The 16,185-nt window shown below is 47.8% G+C and overlaps 3 protein-coding genes across 3 annotated transcripts in view; 2 read left to right on the top strand and 1 right to left on the bottom strand.

Moving 5' to 3' along the window:
* Positions 1-49: 49 nt before the first annotated feature.
* ESS2 (ess-2 splicing factor homolog) lies at positions 50-9,280 on the top strand. Its single transcript, XM_035556631.2, has 10 exons — positions 50-214; positions 376-544; positions 1,653-1,748; positions 2,338-2,504; positions 4,397-4,514; positions 5,146-5,279; positions 5,430-5,532; positions 6,879-6,988; positions 7,901-8,016; positions 8,570-9,280. Exons 1-10 carry the CDS (start codon positions 95-97, stop codon positions 8,853-8,855), a joined length of 1,419 nt encoding a protein of 472 aa, XP_035412524.1. The 5' UTR covers positions 50-94; the 3' UTR covers positions 8,856-9,280.
* Positions 9,281-9,416: 136 nt separating this feature from the next.
* Positions 9,417-10,823, bottom strand: TSSK2 (testis specific serine kinase 2). The gene has a single exon (XM_035556632.2). The coding sequence runs from the start codon at positions 10,770-10,772 to the stop codon at positions 9,804-9,806; it is 969 nt and encodes a 322-aa protein (XP_035412525.1). The 5' UTR covers positions 10,773-10,823; the 3' UTR covers positions 9,417-9,803.
* Positions 10,824-15,189: 4,366 nt separating this feature from the next.
* DGCR2 (DiGeorge syndrome critical region gene 2) overlaps positions 15,190-16,185 on the top strand; it is a 46,506-nt gene continuing 45,510 nt past the window's right edge. The window contains exon 1 of the mRNA XM_035556633.2: positions 15,190-15,449. Coding sequence (XP_035412526.1) covers positions 15,371-15,449 — 79 coding nt within the window. The 5' untranslated portion in view covers positions 15,190-15,370. The remainder of the gene's footprint in view (positions 15,450-16,185) is intronic.

The raw sequence follows: 16,185 nt of genomic DNA, 5'->3' as shown, positions 1-16,185 counted from the left end.
GGTTAGGATCAGGCCGTGCCGTTGCCATGGCAACGGGCCGCCAGGGGGCGCCGTGACGTCACCGCGCGGCGGCTACGGCGGCTGAGGAGGCGCCATGATGGCGGCGGCTCCTGCTGGCTCCGTCGGGGCCTTGGTGCCCGTGGCGGCCGAGAGGGAGGCAGCGGCGGCCCGGCCGGCCCCCAAGAAGATCCTGGACGAGGAGGCGTACATCGAGGTGGGCGGCGGGCGCGGCCGGCCCCGCGCTCTGCCTCCACGGGTGCTCGCGGCCTAGCCTGGGCCCGGCCCCAGCGCCCGTGCGCGGCCGCCCCCGGGGGTCCCCGCGGTCCCCGCAGCGTCCCAGCGATTTTATTCATGTGTTTTTCTCCCGGCTCTTAGAGTTTAGAGAAGATCATTCAGCGGGACTTCTTTCCCGACGTGGAGAAGCTGCGAGCGCAGAAGGAATATCTGGAGGCTGAGGAGAACGGTGACTTGGAGAAGATGAGGCAAATCGCTATTAAGTTTGGCTCCTCGCTGGGCAAATCGTCGAGGGACACCCCTGTGCCGTGTAAGAACCGCTCACTGGGGCTGCCCTAATGTTTAAGCTGAGAGCATAGGTGGCTTCTACAAAAAAAAAACCACCTTGTGCTTTCTATTTTTATGCTGTGGGCTATGGAAGAAAGAAAAAAAGGCTGTCTTAACTGTTTGTAACTTTATTTTTTTTATTAGCTTTATTTAAGGTGAAAGGTTTTATGTTTAATATTATTACTCTTTCACCAAACTTTGTGCTGGCTGCGGTGGTTATCTTAAGTCCCATGTAACGTCAGTCTTGATTCTTTAGCATACCACGGTCAGCAGTAGCTAGTATCTGATGACTGGTGCTGAATTGCTCCCTGATGGTGTTTAATAATGCTTTTTAGGAGGAGTGCTGTTGGGGGAGTTGGGGCGGAAACAGCTGCAATGTAACCATAACTCAGAGCCACATTTTGCCAAGCTTGTGTGCTCTAGGGAAAGTTACATGTTCTGTCTTGCGATATTACAGTATCAGAAGCTCTAGGCTATGTTCTCAGTCATTATTATATTTTTAGGGGTTTTTGTTGCAAATGTAGGTAAAGAAGATTTTCATATATTTAGGATGGAAGTTGTTGAAAGTTCATGACTGTCAGAGGTTTGTGTAGCAGGCATCTGATGCCCTGTTGTATATTTGCTTTTTATGTTTTATACTAAAGCCCAGTGCCTGGATGAGCTCTAGCTGCGCAGTTTAGGTAACTAGCTTTGTCATGGCAAAAGAACACGTGTCACCAAGTGGCTTCCTTTCCATCCCTACCATAGGTGCTAGCACTCACCTGGGTTAAGATTGTTAACAAGCTCACACTGCTGCTTCTGTTGGTTATAGCTGAACATAGGATGGCAAATACATGGGGCCTCGGCTCTCCTGTATATTTTTCTCAGCAGGAGAAAAATGTCTTAGAGCAAAATCTTGTTCAGTGATTAGCACAGTATTAAAAAGACTATTTTACAGTCTTTTCACAACTTTTTAATTAAACTATTCTTCTTGTGATACATCTTCTGTGACTCATATTTGGTACGTGACCCATACTGTGATGCAAGATACCACAGCAAATGTCCTGTTCTGTGCTCTGGTAACCATGTGAACCTTCTTGTTTCTGTCTCAGATGTTACTCCGGCCACATTTGAAACCCCAGAAGTGCATCCAGGTGGTCTTCCACTGGGGAATAAATCCAAAGCTGGCGTCAAAGCTGCAGAGGAAGGTAGGAGAATGCTGTTCCTGTAGCTGAATTCTTCAGCAGCAGTAAAATATGTTTGTGAGCTCTGTCTCCTGGAAAGGTTTCGGGTATTTAGCCGATGTTTAAGCAGTTTCTATTAACCTTCTAAGTAAGTGAAAATGATGACTTGGAAGTTGGACCTGATGTAATGTTTCATATCAGGTGTGTGAATTCTCAGTTATGGGTCTCTTTAGGGCAGTGCAAATTCTTAATTCAGTTGATTGCTTTGAAAGCAGTAATTTTTTCCTGTGTCACCTGAAATTAGGGTCAGTAAGCAATGATGGCAGGGGTAGAGAGATTTGTATAGCGTACTACAGAGGTCTGCTAGCAGCTGTCCACATTTTCCCTTTAACACAAATGGCTATAAATGCCATAAAAGCCTTTGTGTGAAAATTAGGTGTCTTCTAAAAAATTAATATTGTACCACTCTGCATGTATATATTTTTTTCACTAGGTTTAATTATTAGTGGGTCAGTAGAAGGCTAGCTCTCAGAAGGGATTACAAGTTATGTGTAGGTCTCTTATAGAAAGGGAGGTATTAACCTTTCTCAGGCTTTTTCCCTCCTCTTGTTAGGAGAAGCAGAAAAAGGTGATAAAGATGCACTTCCCAATTTGGACAGCTTCTTAGCAAAACACACAAGTGAAGATAATGCTTCATTTGAGCAGATCATGGAAGTGGCCAAAGAGAAGGAGAAAGTCAAGCATGCTTGGCTGTACAATGCAGAAGAGGAGTACACCCAGGTAAGGAAATGGCTCAAGTGTAGCTCTGCTCTTCCAAAATGACACAACACAGAAACACCATTTTGCTGTATTTCTTGTTTGATTAAATAGTATATTATTTTACCTTCTGTTTTCAAAACCTGCTGTAAATCCAGAGGAGAATTCATTGGTTTTGAGTATAGGGCTGTTGAACTAGGCTGTTGAATTAATCATTATTGAATAAGAACAGAAAGGACTTGATTTTGAATAGCAGGTGCATGGAGTGATCACATCTACAGCTGAGCTAAGCCTGAGTTTTCTGGCTTCTGTGATAGCTGACTGCTTCGTTTTGAAGTCCTGTTTTCCCCATCTGTAACACAAGGATAGTCTTCGGTGACATAAGTGACATAAGTCACTGAAGATCTCTCTCTGTCTGGGGCTCTGAGCCTGTGAAGCACAGCACTAGGTACACGCATGAGTGTTCTTGGCAGTCTCTTCCAGAAGCAGCAATATCAAAGCGAGCAGCTGAAGTACAGTCCCTCGTGTTTGTCCATCAGCCATTTATCATTTGCAGATAGATCGTTTTTCTTATTTCAGTTTTCTGTGTCTATTGTCAGTATTAATCTGCTCAACTGCGGATGTAAAATACTGCACGCAGTGGGACTGGCTGTGCTGTCTTCCTCAGTTAGCTTAATGGGAGATACAGGAGCTGTTGTGGGGCTGCCATGTCAGTCTTTCTAGATCAGTAGTGAGCAGCTCACACTGTTGCCAGATGTGTCAATGTGGATGTGAGCTGCAGTGCCTTTTTAATGAAGTTTGGCACTAACACATAAGTGAAGTTTGTCGTTGTGTTTTGTTTTTTTTTTTTAATCCCAGCTAATATGAAGCCTCAGAGCCTGTTACAGTACAAGTGCCCTCTGTGGACCCTTATGCATCTTCTTGGCTAGAATGCTTTAAATCAGAATTAAAAGGCAGGCAGCAGAACATCCCCAAAGGGATTGTTTTGGGTCAAGGCAAGGTTGTCAGAGCCAGCCTGGAGCTGATGCTCTGTGTCTTCCTGTCAGGCACTGCTGTGTGTTCAGACATTGCTCTTCCTCGCACAGCACGCCTGCTTGTGGAGCAGATGCCTTGGCCTCATTTGACGTGTTCAGCAGCGATGCTGCTTTGTAAATGTATATGGATGATACCTGTGGATGACATCACTTAATCTGTTCTGGTAGTAATTGTCTAATTTTAGTGTGAAAAAATAAAAAGTTTAGTAACTTATCAGTGGCTGATTGTATTCTGCTAATTTCTTGTAAGTATTAGTGATGCTACTATGCTGGTACCGGCATGCAGGTAATTGTGTGAGTATGGTAAATACCTCCATAGCTGTATTCCTATGGAAAAGTTTTCCAACTTTCTGAGTATTGAAGCAGTTCCTGCTCTTTTCTTACTGCTTGTGTCAGCTAATACATTTTGTGTGAGACTGGGATGGTACAAAGATTCTCCCAGGGTTACTCTCTTTGGCCTTGTAGACTGCCTTTATATTAGACACATAGCATGTCTTGCTGTTCCCTTTTTTAGTGATGAAGGCTTCATTTTAATTTTGATTACTAGATTAGAGGAAAAGCTTGAACCATTACAGGTGTTGTTGCAAGATATAATTGTCATAATCTTTCTGAGAAGTCTTTAGTCTTCACTTGATTTTATACCAGAATTTTATATGGAGTTTTTGTTTGCAAAGCTCACCTGGGGGACAGGATGTTTTCTCAAGTGCCAGTTGCTAGAAGGAGGGAGCTCATGCTATGCAGGTGTGAAGTGCGTTAGGGCACGTAGCTGAGCTGGTGATTGAGCTCTCCAAGTGGTGTATATGCCTGATTAAAAGATAGCAGGAGTCTGTTTCATATCTGTTTTGTTTTTTTTTAAATGGTTTTTTTTTTACCTCCTTTCAGCGACGGAATGAAAACCTGGCACTTCCTTCAGCGGAGCAGCAAGCCCTGGAGAATGTGAAAGCTGGGCTGGAGACCTGGGAGTACACTGCTCGAAACACCCTCATGTATTATCCAACAGGTGGGGCATGCAAGTCTCTCAGGAGATGCATTGGTCTAGGTGGGTTGACTCCAAACAGTGCTTACAGCACTTCTGTAGATGACAGAGGAGCTCTTTCTGGTGATACTGCACTATTTATTCTGTGGAGCTCAGAGATGTGCAGTTGTTAGTCTTCTGCGCCCCACCCTGTTCTTAGGATCTTGCTTCATTGCCTCTGATTGCAAAGCTTGAGCACGTTCTGTCACTGAACATGATCACCGAACATATTACAGAAGTGCTTGTTTACAGGAGCCATAGACCTTTCCAGTTTGGTTTATCTTATTTATAAGCGTTTTTTTTTGTCATCTTTATTCATTCATTGCTTCTCAAAGAATGCTCCTTTTGTTTCTTGGTCCCTTGGTTACTGTAGAAAACTACATCGTTTTGTAGCTTCCTTTCTGGCTGTAAATATACAATTGATAATTTCTGCAAAAAAAGTGAAGTGGAGAAAAGAAAGTATAGTTGACTGTTTCCTTTAATAAAAACAAAACAAACAAAAAAACACAACCAACCAAACAAAAAAAAACCTGATCTTAATTTATCTTTTTTTGTGTTACAAATCATATCCTGGTGGTACCTGAGCCCTTCCATGAAAGACTTTCTGCTTTTCCAGGTGTACCTGATGAGGAGGATACATTTAAGAAGCCCAGGGAAGTTGTCCATCGAAACACTCGTTTTGTGAAGGACCCTTTTAGCCAAGCCGTGAGCAAATCCCAGCTCCAGCAAGCTGCAGCCCTCAATGCTCAGGTTGGATAATTTCACTGCTTCTGACCTAAGCCTTTTAAAACTGCTCTCTGATGTTGTTTGTCAGCCAGGAGAACTCTGTGTGTGCTTGATACAGCTGACTGGCACCTTTCTCTAAAGACAGATGAATGACGTTGTCTTTTATTCTTTTAGTACAAACAGGGCAAAGTGGGACCAGATGGGAAAGAGCTGATACCCCAGGAGTCTCCAAAAGTGAATGGATACGGATTTGTGGCTACCCCCTCTCCCGCCCCTGGTAAGAATTTTTGTTGTTGTCGGGTCTTTGGTGGTGGTGGGCTTTTATTTTTTGTTTTTTTCTCCCCTTGATATAAGAGGACTGCTGCTGCACTTGTTGATGTGCTGTTTGTTCAGCACTGGAGTATTGTTTTTGGTTTAGATGAGGTGGTAAGGCTGTATGTGTCTCATGTGCTGGTGACTTGTGTACCATGTGTGCCAGTTTGATGCAGTGATTAAAAGTCACGCAGTACCAGAGGCTCTGAGCAAGCTGCTCTGCCATTGCACAGGAATCCTCTAGAGGGGTGAGCCATCCTAGGCAACCTGCACCTGGCGTTCAGTGGCTGCTATTGTTTTCTTTTAATCCACGGGTGAGGTTTCTCTAGTGCTTAAAGACAGAAATTCAAACAACCTTCCAACAAGTTCAGTTGTTCCTTTTACAAAGTGGGGAGCGTTCCTGTTCATGTGTCCTGTAGTTTGTTGTGTGATGGTTCAGCCCAGCTCATAGGGATATATTTTATCTCACTGGCTTCACAGTGTAACATAGTATTTTCCTCCTTCCTATTTCTTCTTTTCATCTTAATACACTTGCGTGTAACAGATTGATTTTGTTCAGATGTATTAGCTTTGGGATACTTTTAGTTAGAATATACTGGTTGTTTTCTTCTACTTCAGATATGGTATCCAAATTTTGAGCTGTTCTTCAGCAGTGTGGGTTTCCCCGTCTTTTATCACTGTGCTAAAAGGTGAGCACAGTAAGGCTTTTCCTCTGAGAAGCCTGTAGGTGGCATACGGAACGCGCTTCCTTTCCTCAGTGTAAATGCCTTTCCTAAATGCTGGACAGCCGGATTTTCTAGCCGGTGACTTAGCTGGGCTCGTAGCTACAACTACAGAATAGGTTCAGTTAGGCAAGATGTTGTCACTGGTTGGCACAGGCTAACCTCAAGGTGAATTGTGAGTACATTGGGCTTATTACATACATTACTCATTTCCGTATTTTTAAATAGTTCCCCGTGTTGAAGGAGCTTTCATACCATAAAAAAAAAATGTTTCACTAAGCAAAAGCATACCAAATAGAAAAATAAACACATGGAAAGGACAGCTTGGGTGTTGTAACCTAGAGGGTGTCACAGCCACAAGCAGTCCTGGGAGTTTAAGGTCATGCCTTTTTAATGGGAACAGCATGTCACTGTTCAAATGGGCTGTGATTTCCTCTGCAGTAGAAGGGCTCATTTGTGTCTTGATAAATTTGCTGCATTTCATAATTTAGCTCTCCGGATGTTTTTTTTTTTTTTTTTGCATGTGTGTGTGTACTGGCAAAATAGTCAAATGTCCTGCGTAAATATGACTTAACAAATTTGTTTTTAGGTGTGAATGAGTCTCCTTTCATGACATGGGGTGAAATCGAAACCACCCCTTTGCGTCTGGATGGGTCGGAAACGCCGTATGTGGACCGAACACCTGGACCAGCTTTCAAGGTATTTCATGTCAGGAGTCAAGATGTCCTTCTTTTTTTTTGGGGGGGGGGGTGGACTAAGAAGAGAAAGACAAGCAAGTAACTAATAGATTAGCATTGTTGTGGGATGTGTGACACATCGCGGGGCTGTGTTCCAGGTTCTGCTTGGAGGGTGGAGGTGGACATGGATCCACTTGAAAGCTAGTTAGTGAAGGTACCTGAGGTGGAACACACAGTTGGCAAGAGAGTGAAACTCAAAGTTCAGTGATGGGCCCAGATGAAGGGGCTTTTGGAGGAACCTGGAGAGGTGCCTGGTTTCTCTGATTTTAATGTACGAATAGGCAGAAATCATAAGATTTTATTCTGTCTTGATCTTCTGTCTGTCACAGACTGAGGCAGCTGTATCATTTGAGGGTAGGGAAGGTACTCTGGCTTTGCTAAAGGCACCTGACCCTGCATGCCACCTGTCTCCTGCTGGTGTCGTTGAATGTGGGTTGTCTGAGATTCTTAGTTTAAGAAAGGTGTAATTTTCTGTGTGTGCCTCCCTTTTGTCAGACGTCAAAGTCCTTGACTGGTTTTCCTGCTGTGTTTAGCTATGGCTGTGTTTGCCTGAGAGCCGGCTGGCTGTGGGCCAGGCTAGGCAAGACACAGGTGAATTGTTTGTCTACCAGAGACAGCAGGAGGGAGGAAATGCCAGAGGTAATGGCTGCTTCCTTGACTGAACTGGTTCTACCATTTTTGTTACTTGCAAAGGCAGGTTGAAGGTCTCTGTGTCCTCTCTGGCTTTTATGTAGCAGCAGAGAAGAGTGGGCTGATCCCACTCCTCCCTGGTTTAGGTTCTTGTCAGCTGCAATCCAACCGTGGAGGTGCTTTGTCTCACTACACAGCGCTCATGCTAGTGCCTTGGCAAATAAGCTGTGTGATGTATTTATAGATCCTGGAGCCTGGGCGTCGTGAGAGGTTAGGACTCAAGATGGCCAATGAAGTGGCAGCTAAAAACCGAGCAAAGAAGCAAGAGGCTCTTCGAAAAGTCACGGAAAACTTGGCCAGGTGAGACTTCTGTTCTGACAGCAGAATTGGGAAAGAGGATTTTCTTATGAGATTTAAATCAGCATACGCAGAAAGGGAGGAATGAGAAGAGTGCTGGAAGCAGAAGAGGTGCAGTCAAGCCAAAAGCATTAAGAAGGAACTTAATTCCCAAGGGAAGGTGTGTGGTGGTTGTTTGTGGTACTCCCTCTGGTGAGCGTTACTGTTCTGCCCCGCACCGCCCAGGCAGTGCACCTGATCAGTGCCTCGCCTCACTGCAGTAAGAGGAGACGCGATACAGTTTGCTTGACTGGGTCAAGGAAGGACAGTACAGGCTCAAAGGAAAAAGGCAGGCTGAGCTGCTCACGTTTAGGAGGGGTGTTAGATGTTTCTCCATTACTTCTCCCTCTAGAGAGACAGGCTGCATTTACCTGCAGGCAGAAGGACTTCTGCAGCCAGTGGGTCAGGTCAGTGGAGGGAGTGGACACCAAGCTCTCCTGTGGAAGCATCGATAGTACTCCTGATAAATGGCAAATTTTTACTGTAAAATCTTTTAAAACTGTCTTTTCTATTCCAGCCTCACTCCAAAAGGACTAAGCCCAGCAATGTCACCGGCTTTGCAGCGACTAGTAAACAGGACTGCAAGTAAATACACTGACAAAGCCCTGCGAGCCAGCTATACTCCTTCCCCAGCCCACACGGGAACGCCTGGTTACAAGACCCCAGCAAGCGGGCCTCAGACACCCACAGGCACCCCACAGTCTAGGACAGTATCTCAGACACCAGTATCTCAAGACACTACATCAATCACAGACAATTTACTGCAGCTTCCTAAAAGAAGGAAGGCATCTGATTTCTTCTAAATTTTCCGGTCATCAGCAAGGCAGTAGCGAACTGTCTGTGCTCAGCTTGCTGCAAGCTGGATGTTGTGAGCCACCAGTAGTAAGGGGTATCTAGGTACAGCTGCCAGAGCAGAAAGCAGCAGTTACTAGATCTGGGACCAGGTCTAGACTATTTGGCTGAAGTAGCTTCGTGATGTGCTTTTGAAGGCAAAATATCTCCTGCTGTGGTATAACTTCCCTCTGAACTGCACGGATGTGTTACACGGGGCTGCTGTATCGTAAGGATGCTTCCTGCAATGGCAGAGAAGAGTCTGGACTCTTAGAAAACAGCGATAATTTTTTAAAGATATATTTCTCTTTTTTTAAGATGGCCATGCGTTTAAATACATTTCTGTACAGATATATCTATTTATAAAATGTGGTAAGCCTTCCTAAAAGGCTGGACTGGACTTTCCTCCTGCTTGTCAAACTTCTTTGGTCTTGTGCTTTGCAGAAGAGAGGATGTAACTGTGTATATAGTGAGACATGACCCAGAATTTTAGAGGGCTTCTGTTTAATGTAAGTGGAGTTCAAACTGATGCTCCTGAGTGTACAGTGGACCTGTCAAGAGAATTGTTATGTTGTGAAAAAAGTATGCATGCAGTTCCAGACATCAATTCACGCTTCCTAATAACCTGCACTGTTACTTACTGAATTCTGGTGTAATCAGAAACTTGAGAAACGTGTGAGAAATGTGTCAGTCAGCAGCACTGTGACCTGAAAGTTTTCTGGTGTACTTTTGACCGTAACTTCTGGTCCCTGCAAACCGTATCAGAGATGGGTCTTTTAGAACAGCAGTGTTCGTTCAGCTTAGCAGATGCACGGTATTTTATGTTTCAATACTTTGTAAAGCAAAAGACGAGGACTGTTTCTTAAAGGGTTCAGAGAAGCTCAAGTCGAAAACCAGCAGTTCATAAGTTGGACTGATTTTTAAGAGGATCCATTTTCCTTCTCTCCTTCCTGTTCTGCAGAGTGGGTTTTGGCTTCCTGGTTGTGCTCAGGCTTTTCGTCATGCAGGTTTTGGGAACACTCACCAATTTCCGCAGCTGATGGAGAGGTAGGGATTTGGGATTTTGAAGTCTGCAACCATGAGTGTCTCAAAACTTCATCTATACACAGCCTCTGAGATACATCGGGCTGGAGCAAGTGGTAAATAAGGTCCTTGCACTCTGTAGTCAGGTATTTTGACTTGGGGAAGGGAATCCTGTGTTGTTTCTGAATACAGATCATTTTTCTAACATTAGAATCATCAAAGGGCATTAATGCGTAAACCATTGTATACAGGATGACACCCAGGCTCCATATGTCAGAAATCTTGGGGTCGCAAGGAATGCCCTGCAGCACTTCAGGGGCTGCATATGCAGCAGACCCACAGAAGGTTTTACTGAGAATAGTTCTCCCATTTTCATCCCGAGACAAGGATTTGGAAAAGCCAAAGTCTGACAACTTGACATTTAGGTCTTTGTCGAGGAGGATGTTCTCACATTTCAGGTCCCTGTGAGCAAGGTCTGAGTCATGGCAGTGCTTGATGGCAGAAGCCAGCTGCTGGAACTTTAAACGAGCAAAGTCCTCCTTCATGGCTCCTGTGATCTTGATGTAGTCCAGGAGGTCTCCCTTTACCCCCAGCTCCATGATGATGTACACTTTCCCACTTGATGTTTCAAAGATCTCATAGGTTTTGATGATCGATGGGTGGTGCAAGCGTTTCAAAGCAGCTATTTCCCTGGGAAGAAATCTCTCCAGGAAGTCCCGGGGAGTTTTCCTCTTGTCGATTATCTTTATGGCCACGTTGCATTTCAACTTGTTGCAGTAGGCTGACTTCACCTTGCCGTACGAGCCTTCTCCCAGCGTGACACTCAGGCTGTAACCTTTCCTTTCAAGCACCGCAGCATCGTCCATGGTGGGAGAGCTTTGGGGAGCTGTGTGAGCTGGTGCTGGTGTGCATCATGCGTGGTGGCAGGTGGTGTGGCCACGCACCATGGTGGCTGCCCGAGCTGCTGGAACCGCGGGCGAGTGGCCGGCCGGCCTGGCACTGGGCACTGTGTGATGTCACAGACAGCGCCCGTGGTTGGAACGGTGCTTCCAGTCCTGCAGAGCCCCGGGTGACCTCATCCGAGGTAAAATGTGGTGGCAAGTCTGAGAGATGGTGGTCGTGCGCTACCTTCTTCATAAAACAGTCTTTGTGTTTAGTTTTGCTGATAGGGTGGAAGCAGCTTAAAAGTTTTTCTTTTTTCTGAAATGTACCTACATCTTTTATATCTAATGCTGTGTTAACCAGATGCTCAGCTGTGCAGTAAATAATTTGGTAGACACATTTGATTTGGGTGTGGGGAATTACCTGTGGCATGTGAAAAAGGAAATGAATGTAATCACACAGGGTAAATTTTGGGGGGTATCCTCCTCTTCAGTCTTCGGTCTGCCAGCTTTCTCCTCCCCAGGGTAATATGAAGGAATTTTTCATAATGATGTTCAGAAAAAAGCTCCTTCCTGAAAGCTTAAAACTATTGGAAAAATGTCTTGAGTAACTTAATTTAGTGAAGTAGAACTCTTAAAATATTTCTGCCGCTGAAGGTTTCCTTTTTTACTTAACAGATTGAAGTCTAGTCTTAGCAATTCTTTTGGTTATCTTGAGTTTACAAAAGATTTGTTGTTAAGTTTCTTAAATGCTTTCATTCCACAACAGACCAGTTTTTGTCTTTGCAATGGCTGTGTTCGAGAATTGTGGTGGGTTTTTTGTTTGTTTGCTTGGGGCTTGGAAGGGCAGGATGTGCCATCCCTTAACTTCATTTCCTTAGTTTTCATTCAGCCCCTCCATTCCGTAGGTCATGATTTGCAGCTTTTTGTGGGCTTTGCATCTGGCTTTTTCTTAAACGCTCACTCTTTGGGAAGTTCTGACTTCCAGCTTCTGCTATTCTTGAGAAAGGCTCATGACAGCACCTTCTTCAGAGCTGATCGGAGGATTCCTGTTGTTTTGTGTGTTGATTGCTTCATTGTCATCAGCCTCTGGGGCTTTGTGTTGATTTCAGCTTTTTCAAACTTGATTTTTCAGCTTCCATGTGTCTGACTTCAAAGACTTGATGGTGATGGGAACAGCACAGGGCTAGGGACAATCGTGCAGTCCCCCAGCATGGATAACAACAGCATTCTGAAGAACTGAAGCAGTACCTCTGACAGCCAGACTGGGGCTTTTAAAAACTTTTTTCTTCCCTTTCTTTGAAACTTCTGATTAATCATTATAATTAACCAGAAGGATGAAGAGCAGTTTTAACCATTCGGAGCCGTGCATGTTCCAGTAAGAGCTGATCTCTGTGAGACCAGCACTTTTGCTGGAAAAGCACCGAGCACCTTTTGAGCAGGAAGCAGGCGTAGCCACGTGTGTGCCCTTCTTGCACCACGCCTGAGTACAGGACAGCCTGTGTAACACTTGGCAGTCTTGACGTTTGCTATAATCAGGTGACGTTTTACCCAGGGAATATCCATGGAAATTTTTAGGCAGCTCTTTGAGCAGTGCCTGCAGACCTGTGTAAGGTGCGGGATGTTTGCCTTGCTTGTCCTGGTGGAGAGCTTCCTCTCGCGCGGTTTCCGCTGCCACTTCCAAAACTAACGTCCCTGAGCAGGAAACCCTTCCAAGTGAATAGACTTTTTATAGTGCACCTTGTAAAAAGGAACTGATCAATACGGCTTTGCTAGGGTTTGTGACTGTATGAAGTGAACAGTTTTTGGTTTCTTTAATTTGGAAATAACTGAGGGCTGAGTTTTTCTTGAGGTAAACAAACAAAAACTATTCTCAGATGTTCAGAAATGAATGTAAAGAGCATCTGTTTACTAATGTGTCCACGTTTTCAGTGACCCTTAAGGACCAAACTGGGTAAATAACTGTGAAGTTCTTAGGTAACATTTCTATTTATTTATTTCAGTGTTCTGACAATCAGTGTCCCTAGTTGATGCTCCCATGCAGAAGGATTTCTTTGCTCAGAAATGCCTTGGCTGAATGCTTCCTAGCATTTCAGGCTAGTTGTGCTCATACCAGGATGTGGCCAGCTCACAGAATAACATGTAGACAAATGGGGTATCCAAGAATTGTTAGTTTTGTATCGTGCAATTCATGCTTAAAAGCAGATTGCAGTAAATATCTTGTGGGACAGTGTTGGTTCTGTCGTCCCTGGAGTGAATTAACCTACACAACCTTACTAACATCCTAGTCTTGATTCTGCCAGATTGAAGGGCCTTTATGTATTTGCTAGAACTATAATTTATTTTCAGTGAAAGGCTATAAAACTGGATCTCTTGAAGGCTATGGAGTGCTCTTCAGATGGGCTATTCCTGTAACACTCACTTTGATGTCTTGTCTCCGCTTCCTGCTGCAGTCGCAAGCACCCCGTTATCTGTAATTAAGGAATCAGTGGGCTCTTTGTTGCCAGATTTTTTTGGTACTGTAGCACTAGCAGATAATGTGCTTTACATGGCCAAATCAAAAGTGAAAAAACCAGCTTGTTGTTGATGACTTCTTACTTCTTTTTTTTCTGAGCATTATTTTTCTTCTTACGTGTGAGGCCCAAGCATGCTTCCTCCCTCGGCCGAAATAAGAGGCAGAGCACTTGCAGAGCTACGGAGGCCGTCAGCAGTGAGCGACGCTGCGAGGGGCCACCGCTGGTGTGCAAGGAATCGTGGTGGCCCCCGTGGAGCTGGGGCCGTGGCCAGAGGTGGGGCTGTAATGTCAGTGCCGACGTTACAGGGTCTGTGTGGGAAGGGGCAGCTCGGGGCTCGGCTCCTTGCGGGGAAGGAGCCGGTGAGGGATCCCTGCACAAGGGCTTCTTGTTTGCATAAGTGGGAAGAAAAACTGGGGCATTCTGGCTCTTCAGCAGTGTTGGTTTTGGCAAGGGCAGGTTGTAATTGTTAGAGAAAGTTAAGAGAACCATGACTGAAGAGCCAGCGAGGATCAGGATGACTTGCTGGAGGCAGGAGGCAGGCCTGGTGCCTTAGAGCAGCACAGGGGTGGCACGGGGCTGACAGGGGCTCCAGCCTGGCCCCACAGCTCTGCTCCTGCCATGGTGTGGTTGGGGCTCTGCGCTGCTTCCTCCTGCCCTGGAGGTTTAGCACAGACGGGAAGCTGCGGTTGGAAATACTTGGTTATTTTGGAGGACTTGGCTGTTTCTCTGCAATAATAAGGGAAACGAATCCAGTCGGTCAGGAGAGGGGCAGATGATGCCATGACTGCTTCCTCCTATTTGCATTCTCTGTCCCTCGGTTATCGGGCCCCAGCCTCTGCTGCTGGCTGCCCCTGGCCCCGCAGCAGCTGACCTGCAGCCCCTGGCCCCACTTCTGCTGGGGCACCTTGGGCTGTTCTGTAGTCCCTGGGCGCAAAGCCAGGGCAGAGCAGCCCCTGCATCTCCTGGATCGCTGCTCCCACGCGATGCTCACCCCAGGGCCATGCCCAGGCTCCAGGTGAGGTGGGCTTGGGGGTTCCAGGTGTCTTTGGGGACGAATTTGCCAACCTGGTGGGCTTGGAGCTGCCTCTACCCACGGCATCGCAGGGCATGTGTGCCTCCAAGGGGAGGATGTGCTCACGCCTCGTCTCCCCATGGATGCTCAGCTCACGGCAGGGCCTGACAGCGCACGGAGCTTCAGAAGGGCTCCTGGCCTAAAGCCTCCCGCTGTGTGCCCCCAGCCCCATTGGGCCCGGGGACGCTCCGGCTGCTGCCCCCCCAGGACAGCGCTGCCAGGCCTGGGCTGGGGCTCAGCTTCCAAGGGGTGCAGGGCGAGAAGCGGCTGGGGCCTCGGCTTCACCCGGCACTGCGGCGCGGTGTATTTCATTTAACCCTCGTCTGCGCCTACTTATAATTAAATCTTAATTAAAAATAAATGAATAATTTTAAAAAGCACCTCAGCTGCCAGCCCTGCTTTTGGCCACAACCCCCCCCAGGCACCATCACAGGTTCGGGTGCCCCCCCCCCGGCCATCACCCCCCGTTTTGGGTGCCCCCCCACCCCCCGCTACCCCCGGTTTTGGCCGCCCTCCCTCCGCCCCCTCCCGGTGCCGTTCCGCGCCCCGCAGCCCCCCCACCCCCGAACCCCCTCCCTCCCCTCAGTGGGCGTGGCCACGCGCACGCCCCGCCCCTCCGCGCCGCCGATTGGCCGGGAGGGGGCGTGGCGGCGGCGGCGGAGCGGGGCGGGAGGCGGCGGAGGGGGGTAAGGCGGCGGGGAGGCGCGGCCGCCATCTTGTGCGTCGCCGGAGCCAGGCGAGCGGCCCGCGGCGCGGCGCCGCCCCGACCTCCGCGCTCCCCGCCGCCGCAGCCAGGGCCGCCCGCTCCCGCCCGGGGGCGGCGGCGGACGGGGCGGGGAAGAGCTCGGTGCGGCCCGGGGGCCCGCGGTGGCGACGGTGGTGGTGGCGGCGGCTCCTCCTCCTTCTCCTCTTCCTCCTCCTCCTGCCCTTCCTCCCGCCTCTCGTCGCCCCGCGGCTTTGTGGCGCTGCGCCGGGGGAGGATGAACGGAGGATAAATGGTGCCCAAAGCGGACAGCGGCACCTTCCTCCTGCTCTTCCTGCTGGTGCTGAGCATCACCGAGCCGCTGCGGCCAGGTAGGGGCGGCGGGGCCGGGCCTTCCTCCTTCCTCCCTCCTCCTCCTCCTCCTCTGTTGCTGCCCCCGGTGCGGCTCCAGGGGGCTCGGCGGAGCCGGGCGCGGAGCCGGCCGCAGCCGGGGAGTTGTGCCCCGAGCTGGGCTCCTGCCGAGCTCCGTGCCCCTCAAAGCGCGTAGGTGAGATGCTTGGGGGAGCGGCAGTGCCCGTGCTGGCTGAAGGTGGCTTCTTTTTATTTGGGTAGGAGTTGGGAAGTTGGAAAGCTCAGGTGGAGCGCTGTATGGCCCTGCAGTTAATTAGCAAGGGAGATGCGGCGTGATTTAAGTTGTCAGGTGCTCCTTGCTTACCCGCCGCTGTGCTGCGGGCCCCGGGTGTGTGCCACGCTGAGACCCCAGCTCGCCTTTGTGAGTAACATGTCCTGGAGTGACGCTTCAAGGGGGAACCAGCGATAACCCCCAAACTGCCCCGCTTTCCAAGTGACATTTGACTATTCCAAAAAGAAAAACCTTGTGGCATCTCGGTTCTCGTGTCATCTTCCCACTTCTCTTTTCACTTCTTCACTTCTTTCATTCTTCCAATTTGATGGTGAAATTCATGCGGCAGGCATAGTGGTTTGAAACGTTAAGACTGTTAACTTTCCAGAAATGATTGGTGTTTGTTGGCTGAGAACTACTTTTCCAGCTCCGTCGCTCGGTTCAAGTTTCTCCTTGGGTGCTGAGCTCCCTCGAAGTTTGGCAGA

The sequence above is a fragment of the Cygnus atratus genome, chromosome 17 (genome assembly GCF_013377495.2).
Source record: "Cygnus atratus isolate AKBS03 ecotype Queensland, Australia chromosome 17, CAtr_DNAZoo_HiC_assembly, whole genome shotgun sequence".
NCBI classification, from domain to species: domain Eukaryota; kingdom Metazoa; phylum Chordata; class Aves; order Anseriformes; family Anatidae; genus Cygnus; species Cygnus atratus.
The sequence above is the reverse complement of the archived record's forward strand: the minus strand, read 5'-3'. Positions and strand labels throughout refer to the sequence as shown.